At 50.0% G+C, this 14,071-nt stretch overlaps 1 protein-coding gene across 1 annotated transcript in view; it reads left to right on the top strand.

Annotated features, from left to right (window-relative positions):
• Nucleotides 1-14,071, top strand: part of NUDCD3 (NudC domain containing 3) — a 61,960-nt gene that overhangs the window by 37,210 nt on the left and 10,679 nt on the right. Inside the window, exon 4 of the mRNA XM_073324770.1 lies at nt 6,502-6,645. Coding sequence (XP_073180871.1) covers nt 6,502-6,645 — 144 coding nt within the window. The remainder of the gene's footprint in view (nt 1-6,501; nt 6,646-14,071) is intronic.

Here is a 14,071-nt window from a genome sequence, read left to right as displayed (position 1 = left end):
TGGTGAAGTTCTGGGCCTGACTTGAAAGCATAGTGCTGTTTGCATACAGTGGCACCCGCTTGAAGGAGCGGCGTCCTCGCATGGGAGGTCCTGAACTCTGGTACTGCATGGGTGCACTGCAGAGGCATCCTTCATTCTGATGGATCCTCCAACCCCCTTTTGCACCGTGAGCTGAAGGCCGCTGGCAGCTAGAGAAGGGACAGCAGAGAGAGAGGAAAGGGTTAGTGTTCACTCTGCTTAGAAGAAAGAGGGGCATAAATAAAACTCTGGCTTGTCGTTCTTTTCTTTTTCTTTTTCCCCGCCTTTCCTTTTAAAGAACATCCCAGCATGACCTTGGGGGTGATCCTGCGGTCCCTGGCAGCAGAGTTTAATGGCTGATGTAGTCACTTCATGTTATTTTTTAGCTCAGTTTACATTACTTCTCCTTTCCCTGCATGCAAATACATTTGCCAGATGTCAGCCCAATTCCACTGCAGAGACTAATCTTGGTAATCAGGAAACTGAACTGGATTAAAGATGGTCTGTCTCTCCCAGAGCTGGTTGGCTAGATCGTGATCAGGAAAGCCCAACATGACCTGCTCACAGATGCTCCCGTCTTGTGCCATGTTCTCTTCAGATCTCATAAACTAAGCAGGATCAAGGTGAATGGGAGACCACCGAGGATCTGTAGGAGTGGTGTTGGTGGCTTGTTAAGCGTGGTCTTCCCTGTGAGCTAGTTCTGAGTCAATTCCCCAGCACAATGCAGGAAGTGTAGTGTGGCTGAATGTGCTGTCCTTCAAATGAGATGTAAAACTGAGCTCCCGATGACTGGTGTTCCTTAACATTCCCAAGGCATTTATTGCAAGGGTCAAGGTGTAAGCCCCAGCGTCCTGTCTAGATTCCACCACCTCTTCTTCCTCTCTAAACACCCCTGCAGTTTCAACTGGATTTGAGATCTCTTCATTTATTGTCCTACACAATTGTGTAGTGATGCCACATGCTGTTAAACAGCTGGCCTGGCCCCACTGCAGAAGTGGCTGCATTTCAGTGGTGGGTCAAGTAATCTCTGTTTTCGCCATCATCTACCCCAGGGAGGGTTGAATCTTAATGAATGTTTCCAAGTGTTCTGTCACTTTCGGAAGAGGATATAGATTATGGCACTTGGTGCTGGATGGAGTTGCTCGTGCAGCTTGCTCTACAGGCTTTTCCACAGCGCCGTGCCGAGGTTTAGATGGGAGGCAGGAGTTCTGGGCAAGGCAAGGCAGCATGTGTGTGAACACAGGCATGGCCCTCTGCTGCAGGAAGGGGTGTCCTGGGGATAGGCATGGAAACTCTCAGGTTCAGTCCTTTCCTCCTCAGGAGCCTCACAATGTAAAAGCAGCATTTTGCAGGGTCAAGAAGGGGTTGGCTGGGGGAGGGAAACAGGAAGTGACACCACTCGTGTCTTCTCATCCAGTCCTGGTCCCACGGCACAGAAACTGCAGATCTTTCTAACCTGCAGCGCCTCCACATTCCCTGATGTGGGCAAAGGCCCTGGGAGCGTTGGAGTGAGGCCACCAGTCTGTGAGCTGTGTGGCTGTGAGCTGAGCTGTGGCTGACCCCAGCTGTTCAGAGGTGACAGTAACATCTGACTCATCAGTGGTGGGTTTCTAGCATGTACTTCTCTCGTCAGTAGCAGGAGGTGCCACGAGCGCTGTAGCGAAGCAGTTCACGCACATGGTAATGTCACCCCCTCTTCCCGTGTCATGGAAGCAACGACACAGCTAAGGTTGCAGCTGAGTTTTCATTTAAACCAGATCTTGACCCACTCTAAAATCCACAAAAATGTCCATATCTACGTCAAAAATGGTAGGCTAGGTCAGGGGTCAAAGTAGAATTTTTCTACCAAATTTGAAAGTAAATGGACATAGAATTTGTGAATGACGACATCTTACAAACTGGAAGTGTTCACCCACATTCTACAAATAAGCTTATTCTTTTGCTACCTTGAAGCAAAAAAGCCCAAGTAAAGTGAGATTAAAATGCACTTCACTGGCCTTCCTTGGCTGCGAACTAGTGCCCAGCACCAAAGATGATTTAAAATCTCATTTTAAACATGATTAACTTTTGATTTAGGATGGTTACTATGGCATTTTGGCTCAGGCAAGCTTAAATGTAGCTGTCCCTGGAGGAGCAGCAGCAGGAGACTGGGAGGGTAAAGGTTCCTCTCTCTCATCTTGAACTCTGATTGCTTGTAGGACCCCCCATCCCATTAGTATGCGTGCCTCCCCAGAACTTGAACATAGAAATAACAATGACAATCTTTCTTCCTTCCCAGCCTGTAGGAGAATTAGCTGGATTAGTTCATAGGTTTTTTTTGTTTGCTTGCTTGCTTGGTGCGGGTGTATGTGGGTGTATTTGTGCGCGAAGAAATTATTGGGGCTGAAAGCGACATGGAAGAGCTGAGTTCTGAACTCAGCAAGGCCCACAGTCGTTATGCTCTCTTGTGGGAGTTAGTTTCATAGTCTCAGCGCAGCTCCGATGAAAGTTCTGTCTCCCGCACTCTTGGGTCCCATCTTTCGTGACTCCAGTGGAATGGAGTTGTCGTGGGAAGTTGTGATGGTGGGGGCAGGGGCAGTTAGGGCAATCTCATGGGGGACTTTGAGCATCAGGGACAGAGACCTTGAATCGCTCTCTATATTTAATGGGGCGCAACTGCACAGAGCAGAGCCATGAGGTGATGAGATCACGGTGACCTGAATTGCTAAGCAGATTGGTTGCTGTGTTCTGTGTTTGTTGGAGCTTCCTCAGGGCATGTGGTGTCATTCTGGATATGAATTGCAATCATCAAGCCTGGAAGTCTCCAAGTGCATGAGTCATTGTGGCCAAGAGTGTGTGTGTTTGGATGGGGCCCGATCAACTGGCCCATCGCAGGTGCAGGTGTGGCATTTCTGCGGCTCCTTGGACATCCAATAGCCCAGAGGAGCTAAAAAGGGCCCCGAGGCTCCAGGCCAGTTTAACAGTCTGAAGGGCTGATGCATTCAGCAGTGGGGGATCTTAAAATCACAACTTCTTCCCACCAACGTTGCTTCAGTCTTGCTTGGCTGCAGTTTAGCCAGCTTCTCTGAATCCAGGGGCCGGTTTTGGCTAAGCATTGAAATAGCTGGGAGGTGGGGCTGCAAGCCCTTCAGGAATGTAATCATGTATTTCTTTTCCATCAAGGTGGCCTCCATGGTAGCTATCACCTCTGCCCAGAAGGCATGAGACTGTAGGGCCTGATCTACTGAGGAACGCCGCTGCACATTCCACAGCGGTGGGGTGGTTCTTTGAACGACTTGGGCTGTATCCCAAAAATTAACTCATTGAGCCTAGAAAATTGTTCTCCCTGTTTTGTCCAAAGCCATCTTGCCCAAGAGAACAGCTGGTCTAGAGCCCTCAAGATCTACATCCACTGCACGCAGGAGTCCCAAGTTCAATGCTCTGTTTATTCTTCACCACCTGGCATCTAAAAGGAAAAAGTATCAAAATCTGCTGTTTGAAGATGGTTAAAATGGTGCATCCATGAGGCCGAGATGTCAGAGAGTCTCTGTCCAGCAACCAGCATCAAAGCCCGCTCTCTGAGAGCGGTAGCAGCCCTCACACTAAGCCTCAGCAGGTGCTGCCTTTGGTAGGAGGGTGTGCCCCATTGTGACATCCCAGGAGTGGAGAAGGAATTTAACCCCCTGTAGTTCTGTTTGCTCAGAACCCTCCCTGAAGGTGTAGCGCTGTAAAAATCCCCTTCGTTAAAGGATCTGTGGGACTAGTAGAATCGGAAAACTTATTCTGATTTATTGAAAATTTCCTTTCTCTACGTTCCAAGGTCTACAGATCCAACCCTCCCTTGTTTAGAGTATTTATTTGGCCTGTTTGGCTCATTGATTAGTTCATGGTGGTGTGCTCTGCTGTTGGAACTCAGGTCATTGCTTGTTCGGAAATGTCAGTCCACCTTATCCTGTGCTATGGAAACAGTCTCAACTTGTCCATTCTTTGGCGTGGTTGGCCAAACCCTTCCATATCAGTGACTGACAGGTCTGGTTTGGCTATATATATTCAGGCTGAGAGCCCATTGGTTAATGGATCTGAACTGGGAGAGAAGAAATTTTCAATAAATGTTCCTATTCTTGGAGCCTAATTGTGTTGTATCAGGGTCTCTCTTGTCTTTAGCCCAGGAGTGCTTATAGATCCAGAGCTCCCGCAATGAAACAGTAAGTCACATCCGTCCGGGGAATCCTGGTGCCATAGCACTTAACAGATCAGCTTGGAATGCCTCTCCATCTGCTCTGGTCTCTCCACAATCTCAGCAAACTCTTCCCCGAGCTGTTCCCTGCCCTATAGTCTCTAATAGGTGTCATTTCAAAAACGAGAAGCCATACTCCATTGACTTTATTAAATGTAATATTCCTTTCCTGGCATGCTCACCACCTCCTGGCATCTTCCTGAATCTGATCTTCTTTGAAATGTTGCTGTAAACTTCTCAGGTCCTGGGCACACTTATCCTGGCCAAGTTACTGCCCCGTGTCTCGTTGTTCCTAAGAGGTCACTTGGGGAAGTACATCCAGCCTCAAGTGGCTTCTCTTTTAGCCACCTCATACTAAAGGGATTGCAGGCTTGTTTAAGGATTCATTTGTTTGCTGAACTGTGGCTAAATCACTGACCTCCCCTTTGGAGGCTGCCGGTTTTTTCTAGGCCATGCTGCGGTAGCAGTAGCCTGCAGCACTAATTCTGCTTAGAAGCTGCCTGTGGTTAAACCTCTGACGGTCCTGTCTTCCCTCAACTCTGAGAGTTACGAATGAAAGGGGCCAAGCTAAAACCCTCCGTCCATGGAGCAGCAGCCGGGCTCTCTTCACAACCCTCTTCCAAAAGCCTTTTGGCCTGCCTTGGCGGGGCCCATCTCCAGGGATGAAATAGGAAGCTGGCTCTGTGGAGAGGCCTCTCTGAGGGGCTATGTGGGATGTGGATTCCCTGAGCTCTGTTCACAAAGGCCCACAAACCTCTGTCAGATAGAAATTTACTTCCAGTCATGTCTGTCCTGGGCTGGATCGAACCAGGAGACTTGGTGCCGTTACCAGTCCCCTAAGCCATCCAGTTCTCCCACCCCTTCTCCTTTGTTCCTGAATTTCTATTTGGGCTCCTCTCAATGGGCCTTTTGTTTGATTTAGAGACTCCAGTCAGCTCACACTTGGGTATTTTAGATACAGCCCTCTTGCACAGTCCGGGTTGAACAGTGTTTAAGCTTAGTGGCTCTTGCTTTCTCTGTTTCCCCCTCCATTGTGTGTACTGGGTGTTCTCAGCTCCTCTCCAGGTCTCCAAGGAACCTGTCAGAAGTGGCTCATTTTTTTGTTTTATCTCTGTGGCATCTATCAAATGCAATTGTGGTGCAGTCCCTGACTGGAGCAGCTTTAGTCTATCCCCTGCCCGCACTGAGTCACTAGAAATCACCTAGGTAATGGATAATGTAATAACATTTCAGATGAGAACTGCAGAGCAGAATCTGGGGGAACTCTGGGAGAGTGTGCAGGCAAATCTAGCAGTAACTCCCTTGCCTCAGCGCTAAGGCAGTATTTGAAAGATGGGGCAGTTCCCTTTCCTGAATATGTTAGTGCACCCTTTGTTGTTTTCGAGGGAGAGCAGGGCTCCCCCAGATCCCTTTCTTCAGTGACTGCAGCTTGAGGCTGCAGAAGAAAGAACAGATGGTCTCTTTTGAGACTGAAAGTAACACCACTTCATGAACCAAGCCAGCAGTTGTCTCCAAGAAGCATGTCCCCTCCACAGCAGGTCTGGTCAGGGTCTCCCATATGGCAGCGCTGCTGCTGTGTGAGGGACCTGGCCTCATTCCTGAAGAGGGCATGCCAGGAATAAAACCTTTCTTGACTTTGCCGTCAGCGCTGTCTCCTTGCTTCCATTTCCTGCCCTGTCCTAATCTGTGCTGTAGCAGGGCAGCATGCCATAGGCATGTTCTGCCCCCACCCCCGTGACCCACATGCTCTCCGAGCCTACCACAAATGCAGCAGGAGGCGTAGAATCAACCCAAGATCACAATTTTCATGCTGTTCTTTGGGTTGATGCTGGAATCTCCAGCAGTTGCAGGTGTCGACGTTAAAGCACATGCCAAGCTGTCTCCCCTGCAAACCCAGCAAGTACGCTTTGTCTTTAGCAGTGTGAAGCACAAGAGTGAAGAATTCAGGGAGAGAGGGAGACACACTTCAGCCCTGTGGAACCCTTCGCAGAACCCTCCTCATTCCCCTGTTCTCAAAGCTGGTGAGGCATGCAGCAATAGCAAAGGGCACACGAAGAAGTCCCCAGTAGAGTAAATGACTCCATATACATGGTTTTCCATCTCCCTCAAGCTGTGGCAGGATTCCCTGCCTCCCTGCTATATAAAGATCTGATTGCTTTCCTCTCATCCCCAATGAGTGCACTCGACCCCCTTCCCCGCCCCAGCAAACATGGGGGAGAAAGCAGGAGGGAATGGCCCTTTTGATTTCCTTGTCTCTCTACTTCCAGGTGTCTGTGGATCTCAGCAGCAGCTCAATTCGTGTGGCTGTGCTGGAGGGGAGCAGCCAGCGTGTCCTCATGGAAGGGAGACTCACCCACAAGATCAACACGGAGAGTTCCCTGTGGAGTCTGGAACCAGCGAAGTGCATCTTGGTAAGAGCTGCCTCTTTTGGGCACCCCCTTCTCAAAGTCACTCAGCGGGAGAGCAGGAGCACACGCACGTTGGCTTTGTGTCCTTGCCCTTTGACCAAGAAGCAGCAATCTGCAAAGCCAGGGTGGTAGAAGCCTTTGCCAAATCAAGGGGCCTGATTTGGCTCTACCAACCAAATGCTGAATTGATCCCTTGCCTCCCTCTGCAAATGACTCATGTTTCCAGTCCCCACCACATCCCTTCACTGGCTGCATGGCTCTTCCTACAGCAAGTTCGAACTCCCCACCCCTGTGCCCTAGCTTTTGCTGTCTCTCCCCTCTTGCTCCTGAGCTCTGCTCGCTCTGCTCACCGTGTTGGGTGCGTCTCTCCTTTCCTGTGCCTGGAACCCCATCCCTCCTCGTTCTCCTCCTTCAGATCCCTCCTTGAATCCTGCTGGCTCTCCCCTCTGCTGTTTACTCCTGTCTTGCCCTACCTCAGTTACCACTTAAACGTGTGTGCATGATCCAACAGTTCTGTAATGTGTGTCACGTGATTCCTTCCAACCCTCCCCTCTCTCTGTCTCTCCCCTGTCCTGTGTCATCTTATTTAGACTAGAAGTTCTTTGAGGCAGGGTCTGTGTCTCTCCCCTGCCTTAACCTCTGACATGCCGTGCACAGTTGTGGCATTATGCTGATACTTATTAGAATTGAGCATTGGTTGGCACAAGTGGTGGGAGCCGTAGTCCCTGCTAATCCGGGTGCTCTGAGCTCCTCCCCTTTATTTCTAGAGTGTTAACTGGGCAATTCTGCAGATTTAACCAACTGGCAGCTGATTAAAAGGAGAACTTCACATTGTTGTCACATTTCCAGTGAGTACCAGCAGTCAGTGCCCAAACGTCACCACGGTGGCCTCAACTGTCTTGCTTCCCAGCCTGCAGCAGCCTCGTCCAGAAGAGGATCCCCAGGGCCCTGGCCACCTGGCAGTTTTGTCAGCCCTGTCTTGCTTAGGCTTTTATCTGGCTGCCCATGGCTGTAATATCTGGGCACCTTCCTCATAAAATCCATAGAAATAACCAAATGCCTAGTGGATTTCATGGAGTCTCTGGCATGTCTCCTTCTGGGGTCAAAACTCTGCTAGGGGGAGGGGTTTGCACTGGTTTGTTTACACTTTATTAATTTCCTCATTTTTGATTGGTTGGGGCTTAGGAGAGGAGGGAGGGTTGGGGGTGGAGGGCTGGGGTCAGGAGATGGCATAGAGGCTGGAGAGGGGGGTTGGGGGCAGGAGAGGGAGGTGGGGTAGGGCGCTTAGGGGCAGGGGAGCCAGTGTTGAGTGTCCTTCTTACTGTTACGGATATAGTTTGTAGGACTGATTCTTGCAGACTGTTCTGGAGCTGGTGACTTTGCTGGCAGTGCTAGCCTGTGTGGAGTGACAAGAGCTGTCCTTTTCAATGGCCGTTGAAAACCATTGTTAGCCTGGGGAGAGCCTAGGGTGGAGTGGGTGCAAATGCCCATTTAAAAAAATTGCTTTCCCACCGCTGATCTTGATCCAGCAGAAGTTGTGGTGGGGTGGGATGTTATTGGCCCTCTCTGCCCAAGGTAAAAAAGCTGCTCAGTGAAGCCTGGATGGGGACACTTGGAGCAGCTAGTATCAGTGCCCTACTTCCGCACGCACCGGCTGTCTCCGATACTGACTGGCTGCAGCACCTGGGGTGTAATCATTGGCTCAGAGCCAGCTGACTGAGGGAGGTCTCCCATGGCTTCTCCTCCTCATGGATGGGAACCAGCAAGTGTTGCAGCCACATCTGACCAGCTGGTCCTCCTAAGTCCCCCCTGCTATGTAGTGGAAATTAGTCAAAAAAAAGCCCCGATGCCAGTCATGGTGCTGTTCCAATGTAGGCATCCCACTGCTGTGAAATGCCCTCAGCGTGGACCATCCTCGCACACGTGCTGAGCTATTACAAGGATAAATGAAGGAACTGGCCACTTCTTGCCATTGATGTCCTCGCATCCAGTGAGTCTTTAGACGCGAGGCTTCTAGAGGAGAGCGGGCCAGGTTGCATTGAAGGTGTAGGAATAAGATGGAAGAAGGGTCTGTGGCCACCCCTAGGCTCAGGCTCTGGCACAGAGGGGGCTGCATAGGGAAGGAGTGTCCCAGAGTTATAAAGAAATCTGTTTGAAGGGACCATGTTGTTGTAGTTAATCTTGTTACTCAAGTAGTAGCAAGTGGCAATGTTAAATCTTTCTGCAAGGAGAGCAAGTGACCTTCCTTTGGGCCTGGCTGTGCTCCTCTCTGGGAGGAAATGTACAAAGTGTGGCCGGCTCTGACATCAGGAATAGCAGATGATGTTGCACAGATGGACAAAAAGCCCCTTTCTTGAGTCTCCATATAGCTTCCTGCAGTCTGGGGGAGAGGACTGCTCCATTGCACCACCAGATTTTGGGTTACTAGAGGGATACCTCCCTTCCCAAGGAGGTAATGGGAAATGGTAAGCAGTCAGCTGGAAGGCTGAGGAGACACCTCAGTACCATGACATCCACTAGGGAGAGCACTGTTGCTGATGGTGTTACGCGGAAGGCCCTCTGAGACTACAGTGATGGGCAGCTGTATAAAACCCTGTGATAGGTAGTGCTAGGAAAACTGGAAATCTAACTAAAGAATTGTATAACTCTTGGATGGCCTCTGTGAGAGAGAACCCTATCTTCTAACCTGTCATGTCTTTGGAGAAGGTTAAAGTAGCAGATAACAGCGATGCAATTTACTTCGATTTTCCAAAAAAGGTTTTAATAAGGTCCCTACTAGATGAATAAGGAAAACAAATAAGAAACAAAGACATTCTGTAGGAGCTTTGCAGATTGTGCAAAGGTTAGTCATGGGAGTTCCCAGGTCAGTAAGGGGACTTGTGTGTGTTAAATAACAGTGATTTGGAGGAGGAAGGGGAGAGCAAGGTGGTGAGATAAGATCAAGGGCCTTCTCCAGCTCCTGTTGGAGTCGAAGAGAGTCTTTCATTGTCTTGAACAAGCTGGTTCAGGCCATATGTGAGTGAAAACGATGGAGGATTGTGAGAATCTCCAGCTGTCTTCTAACATATTGATGGTGGGGGTGTGGGGTTCAGGGCAAAAAGGCGGTAGATGAAATTACACTTGAACGTAATTGGAGACTAGTGAGTAATTCTCAAGCAGGACTGTCTCCTTTGCTGCTCACAGAATAGACACGAGTGGTCTGCTGGTTCCTCGGATTCATTCATTGTTTGCAATTCAACCATTTGTTAATGAATTGGTGTAACTTTTGCTTGCACACAGCTCCCTGCGAGCATTTGGTACGTGAGCTGTATGGGTTAGGTAAACCGCCTGGTATTGTTTCTGGATTGCGATTGGTTGAGCACACAAGCTCGTCCTTCTGCAGCACTTGTCCATTTAAAAGACGGTGGTGGTGAATTCACAGCATCGCACTCTGAAGTTTTATTTCACAGATGTTCGTGCTGGCCAAACTCACTCTGTCACAGCCGCGCTCACAGGAAGCGAGAGCAGCCAAAGCAAACTCATAACATGTCAAGTGACCCTTTGTGGGGGATCTTTGCAGCGTTCCCCCAGCTGGCGCATTGGCAGCAATAGTCCAGCCTTCTCCTCAGCGCTGCTCTGTGGGCTCATTGTGGGGAAAGGGTTAGGAGTTACTGAGCTCAGTGACGCGCAATTGCCCGCCGCACAGAAAACAAACAGATGCACAGCATGCTGTCTGAGGTGAGCACACATCAGTGGAGCCCCACGCGCAGAGCTGGTTCTGTGTGCACTCAGGCTCACAGCAGCCATTTCCCTCTTGCAGACGTTGGGAGCAGGGACAAGATTGGTAAGAAAGATGGCTTTGAGTTGGAGGCAGTGTTGTTGTAGCCAGGTTGGTCCCAGGCTATTAAAGAGACAAGGTGTGTGAGCTCAAAAGCTCATGTCTGTCACCAACAACATTTGGTCCAATAAAAGATCTGACCTCACCTGCTCTGTCTCTCAGGTGGCTTCTAGTGTCTCAGCCATTCTAGCCAGACCATAACTGAGGCTAGGGCCATCTGCCTATTCAGGGTGGTGATGTCTGCTCCGCTTCCAGCGGTCTGGCTGTACTGAGTGGGTCAGTCTGCTGTTCAGACTGATTTCTTTTCAGTTGAAATCCTGAAATATCTTAGTTGGAGAGATTTCGTCTCTCTCCTGTGCAGGCTCCCTTTATCTTCCACAATCTCATCTCCCTGCAGCCTCAGTTTTCCAGGCTGTAGGTATGTACTTTCCCTTAGCCCATGGACCCTGCCATGCCCCTCTCATGGTGCGCCAGGTAAGTATATAAGCAAAGGGTTGCAGTGCTCCCCATGCCCTGCATCTCTTTGATTACACAGGGTGTCTCCTCGTCTGCTTCTCCAGCTCCCTTTTCTGTACCTTCTAGCTCCCTGCTGCATGTTCCTCATTTCACTTCCAGCTTCCTCACCCCATCCTGCACCATCTCTCTGCCTTACCCTGCTCTTCTTATTCAACATTTCTTTTCCCTATTTTCTCCTGCTTATTAGTAAATACAAACAGGGCTAATGGAGTTAATTTCCCTTGTAATCCATCCATCCCATCCTAGCTGCTTTCCTGTACACCTCTCTGTTTCACTGTCCTATAGTCCACTGTCCTATAATCACTGCCACGGTCCACCTGTTTAACCATTTCATCCTTCTGTTTCTTATACTGGTTCCCTCTGCGTTTATCCTCCTCAATGCTCCCTTTATTCTTCTCCGCCTAAAAGGAGCACCACTGCAGTGTCTTGTTTAATTATATCCAGTTTGCAGGTGACTGGACTAAAGATCAATGTATTTTCCATCCTCTTCTCCAGCATGTTTGTGAAACCCTTTAGAGTCCTGGTCCAGCAAAGGAAGAAATCCAATGGCTGTAATTTCCCAACCTAATTCTCTACCCCTTACCGTTTCCTGACGCCTCTTAGTGCTTGGATGGTAGCTGGACCAGTGCTCTACAAACACCTAAGCTCAATTTTTATCGTCTCTCCAGCTTTGCGATCCTAGCTAGCCTGTATCTTTCTCGTTTCTCTGTGACTGTCATGTGACACTGTGTGAAGTGCCTTTGCAAACTCCTGGTCCTGTGTATAATCTCCTCTGCGTTCCCCTTCTCCATTACACCAGTTAGCTTGTCAAACAGTGAGATTAAAATAGATTTGCACGAGCTGTTTTTAGAAACCTGTGCTCGGTGTCATGCACAACACGTCCCCTCCCGCCCCGTCCCCAAATGTTCGCTAGCCAGGCTGTTTGGATTGGTTACAAAGTCCTGCCTAGAAGAGCTATGAAAGCACTCGTCTGCGTAGCACCCAGGGAGCTACGGGGGCAATGTTAATAATTGATCTCCACTTCCCTAGATCTCCCGTGATCCCCTATCGAAAACTGCCCCGACACCTCTCCTGCCTTCCATGAGCAGTTGGCAACAGCGCCACGTTAGTTCCTTTAAAGTCCTGAGTAGCTTCCGCGGGAGCCTGCTGATTTTTAAGCAGGCTCCCCACCCTCCAGATATTCCCTCACTTGCTCTTGAACAATTCTGCTGCTTCTCTCGTTTAGCTGCTCACCTCCTTCTGTGCTACCTGATTGCTCATTACTGACATTCTTCTCTAGCTGGAGCTGAAGTGAAGTTGGCATTTAGTACTTCAGCCCTGTAATTTGTTCCCCTTCCTACCTTGTTCTCTCCCTCCCCCTGGGATGTTATTTTTAAAAAGCCTTTTGCTTCCTCCCTCCTGTTCATATCCCAACACAGCTGGTCTTGCAGGATCTGGACCACTGCAACAAGCTAACCAAGAGTGGAGCCCAGTCAATACTTGATGGGAAACCTCCCACCTACGGTAAACCCCCTGGTTCTTGGGATAGTGGGTGCTGACCCCGGTGCCCCTGGGAGAGGCGCTCTGCTTCAGGGACTGGTGCAAGGAAGTGGTGCTCTGCCCTCCTGAGCTGACATCAACCTTGTGTCCCTTCACGGGGCAGTGGGCTGGTGTGCTGTCTTTCGGCTGAGACAGACAGAATCCACATCAGCATCAGGCTTCTCGGAGTCATGTTTTGCCTCCTCAGTACTTCGCTCCCTTCAGTCAGTTTTATTCCTGTGTCCAAGGCCTCATTCTTATCTCATCTCCAATCTCGTCCCGTCATCCGTCCCCTGTGCTTGGAACCTCTTCCCTCATCCAGCCTGACCAGGCTTCCCCGCTCTGCTCCATCTGTTCAGCTTACATCTCGTTCCTCTCAGCAAGAGTCTTACCTGAATTCCTGGTGACTGGTCCCTCAGATCCTCAAAGGTAAGGTGCCTAAGTCCCCTTGAAGCCAGGGGAAGTTAGGCACCTCAATACCTTTGAGGATCTGGGTCCCTGTGTCTATTGCTTTCCCTTACTTACAGTCCAGGTCCTTTCCCTGGCCGCCTCATTGCTTTGTACAGCTCTGAGCACACTGTGTTCTAGCAATAATACGTTCACACCAGGAGGGGTTAACTCCTGCAGCCCCTCAATATCCACTCTGGCAACTTCAGGACCTTTAGGGGGGCAAAATGAAGCTCCAGTTCTAGAAGGTGCTGTGCTGGTTCCCCCTTATAAACCAGCTCAGCTGCTGCGGTCTCCCTCCATTTCAACCACAGGTGAATGACTCTTCTTACAGCCCGTAAGGGGCTCTGGGGCCCCTCTGGTTGAAAGGCACTCTAGACACATAAAGGGCTGGCTCTACGCTCAGCAGCAATCTGGCCCTCAGTCCTGCAGAAAGACTCAGGGTTTCTGGGACCCCAAAGTGCTGAATTCAGCCATCAGCTGGAAGTCCTGGAGCAGCTTCAGGGAAGTCCCATGGTCTGTTATACAGGAGTCAGACTTAGGCGGTCACAATGGTCCCTTCTGGCCTTAGGGTCTAAGAATCAATGTGCGAAGGTTCTGATTTGCATTGAATTCAATAGGGAAATGAACAGTGCAGACAGGTCAGGATTTCTCTTTGCAATAAGATTCACTTCTCTTGTTACTGCCCCAACTGTGGAATTGCAAAACCCATCTTTTGGGCCGTGTGTGCTGCGGTTTGCGGGACGGTTGAGCCCCCTCGTGTGTCTGCATTATGATAGTCTTCAATACATGAGGACGTGCTCTCTCTTCCCACAGGTCCCGGCTTCATTCAGTTGACAGGATGGGACAGTGCTCCGGGAATGGTTTAGGATTGTGTAGGAAGGGTACGCTCCTCCCTTTGAACCCAAGGGCAAAACTCCCTCCTTTTTTTTTTATGAATCTGTTGCCTGTGGCAGGGGTGCTCAGTCGGGGGTCCGTGAGCCCTTTCAAGGGGTCTGCAGGGCACTGCGGCCGAAACCCAGCGCCCCCTGCAGGGTTGAAGTCAGGGACTGAAGCTGACCGGCCTGGGGCTGAATCCCAGAGCCCCGGAGCTCCCCGTTGGGCAGAAGCCCTGAGCCCATGGGCAGAGTT

This window comes from Lepidochelys kempii, chromosome 26 (assembly GCF_965140265.1).
Source record: "Lepidochelys kempii isolate rLepKem1 chromosome 26, rLepKem1.hap2, whole genome shotgun sequence".
NCBI classification, from domain to species: Eukaryota; Metazoa; Chordata; order Testudines; family Cheloniidae; genus Lepidochelys; species Lepidochelys kempii.
This window is presented reverse-complemented; position numbering and strand designations above follow the sequence as displayed.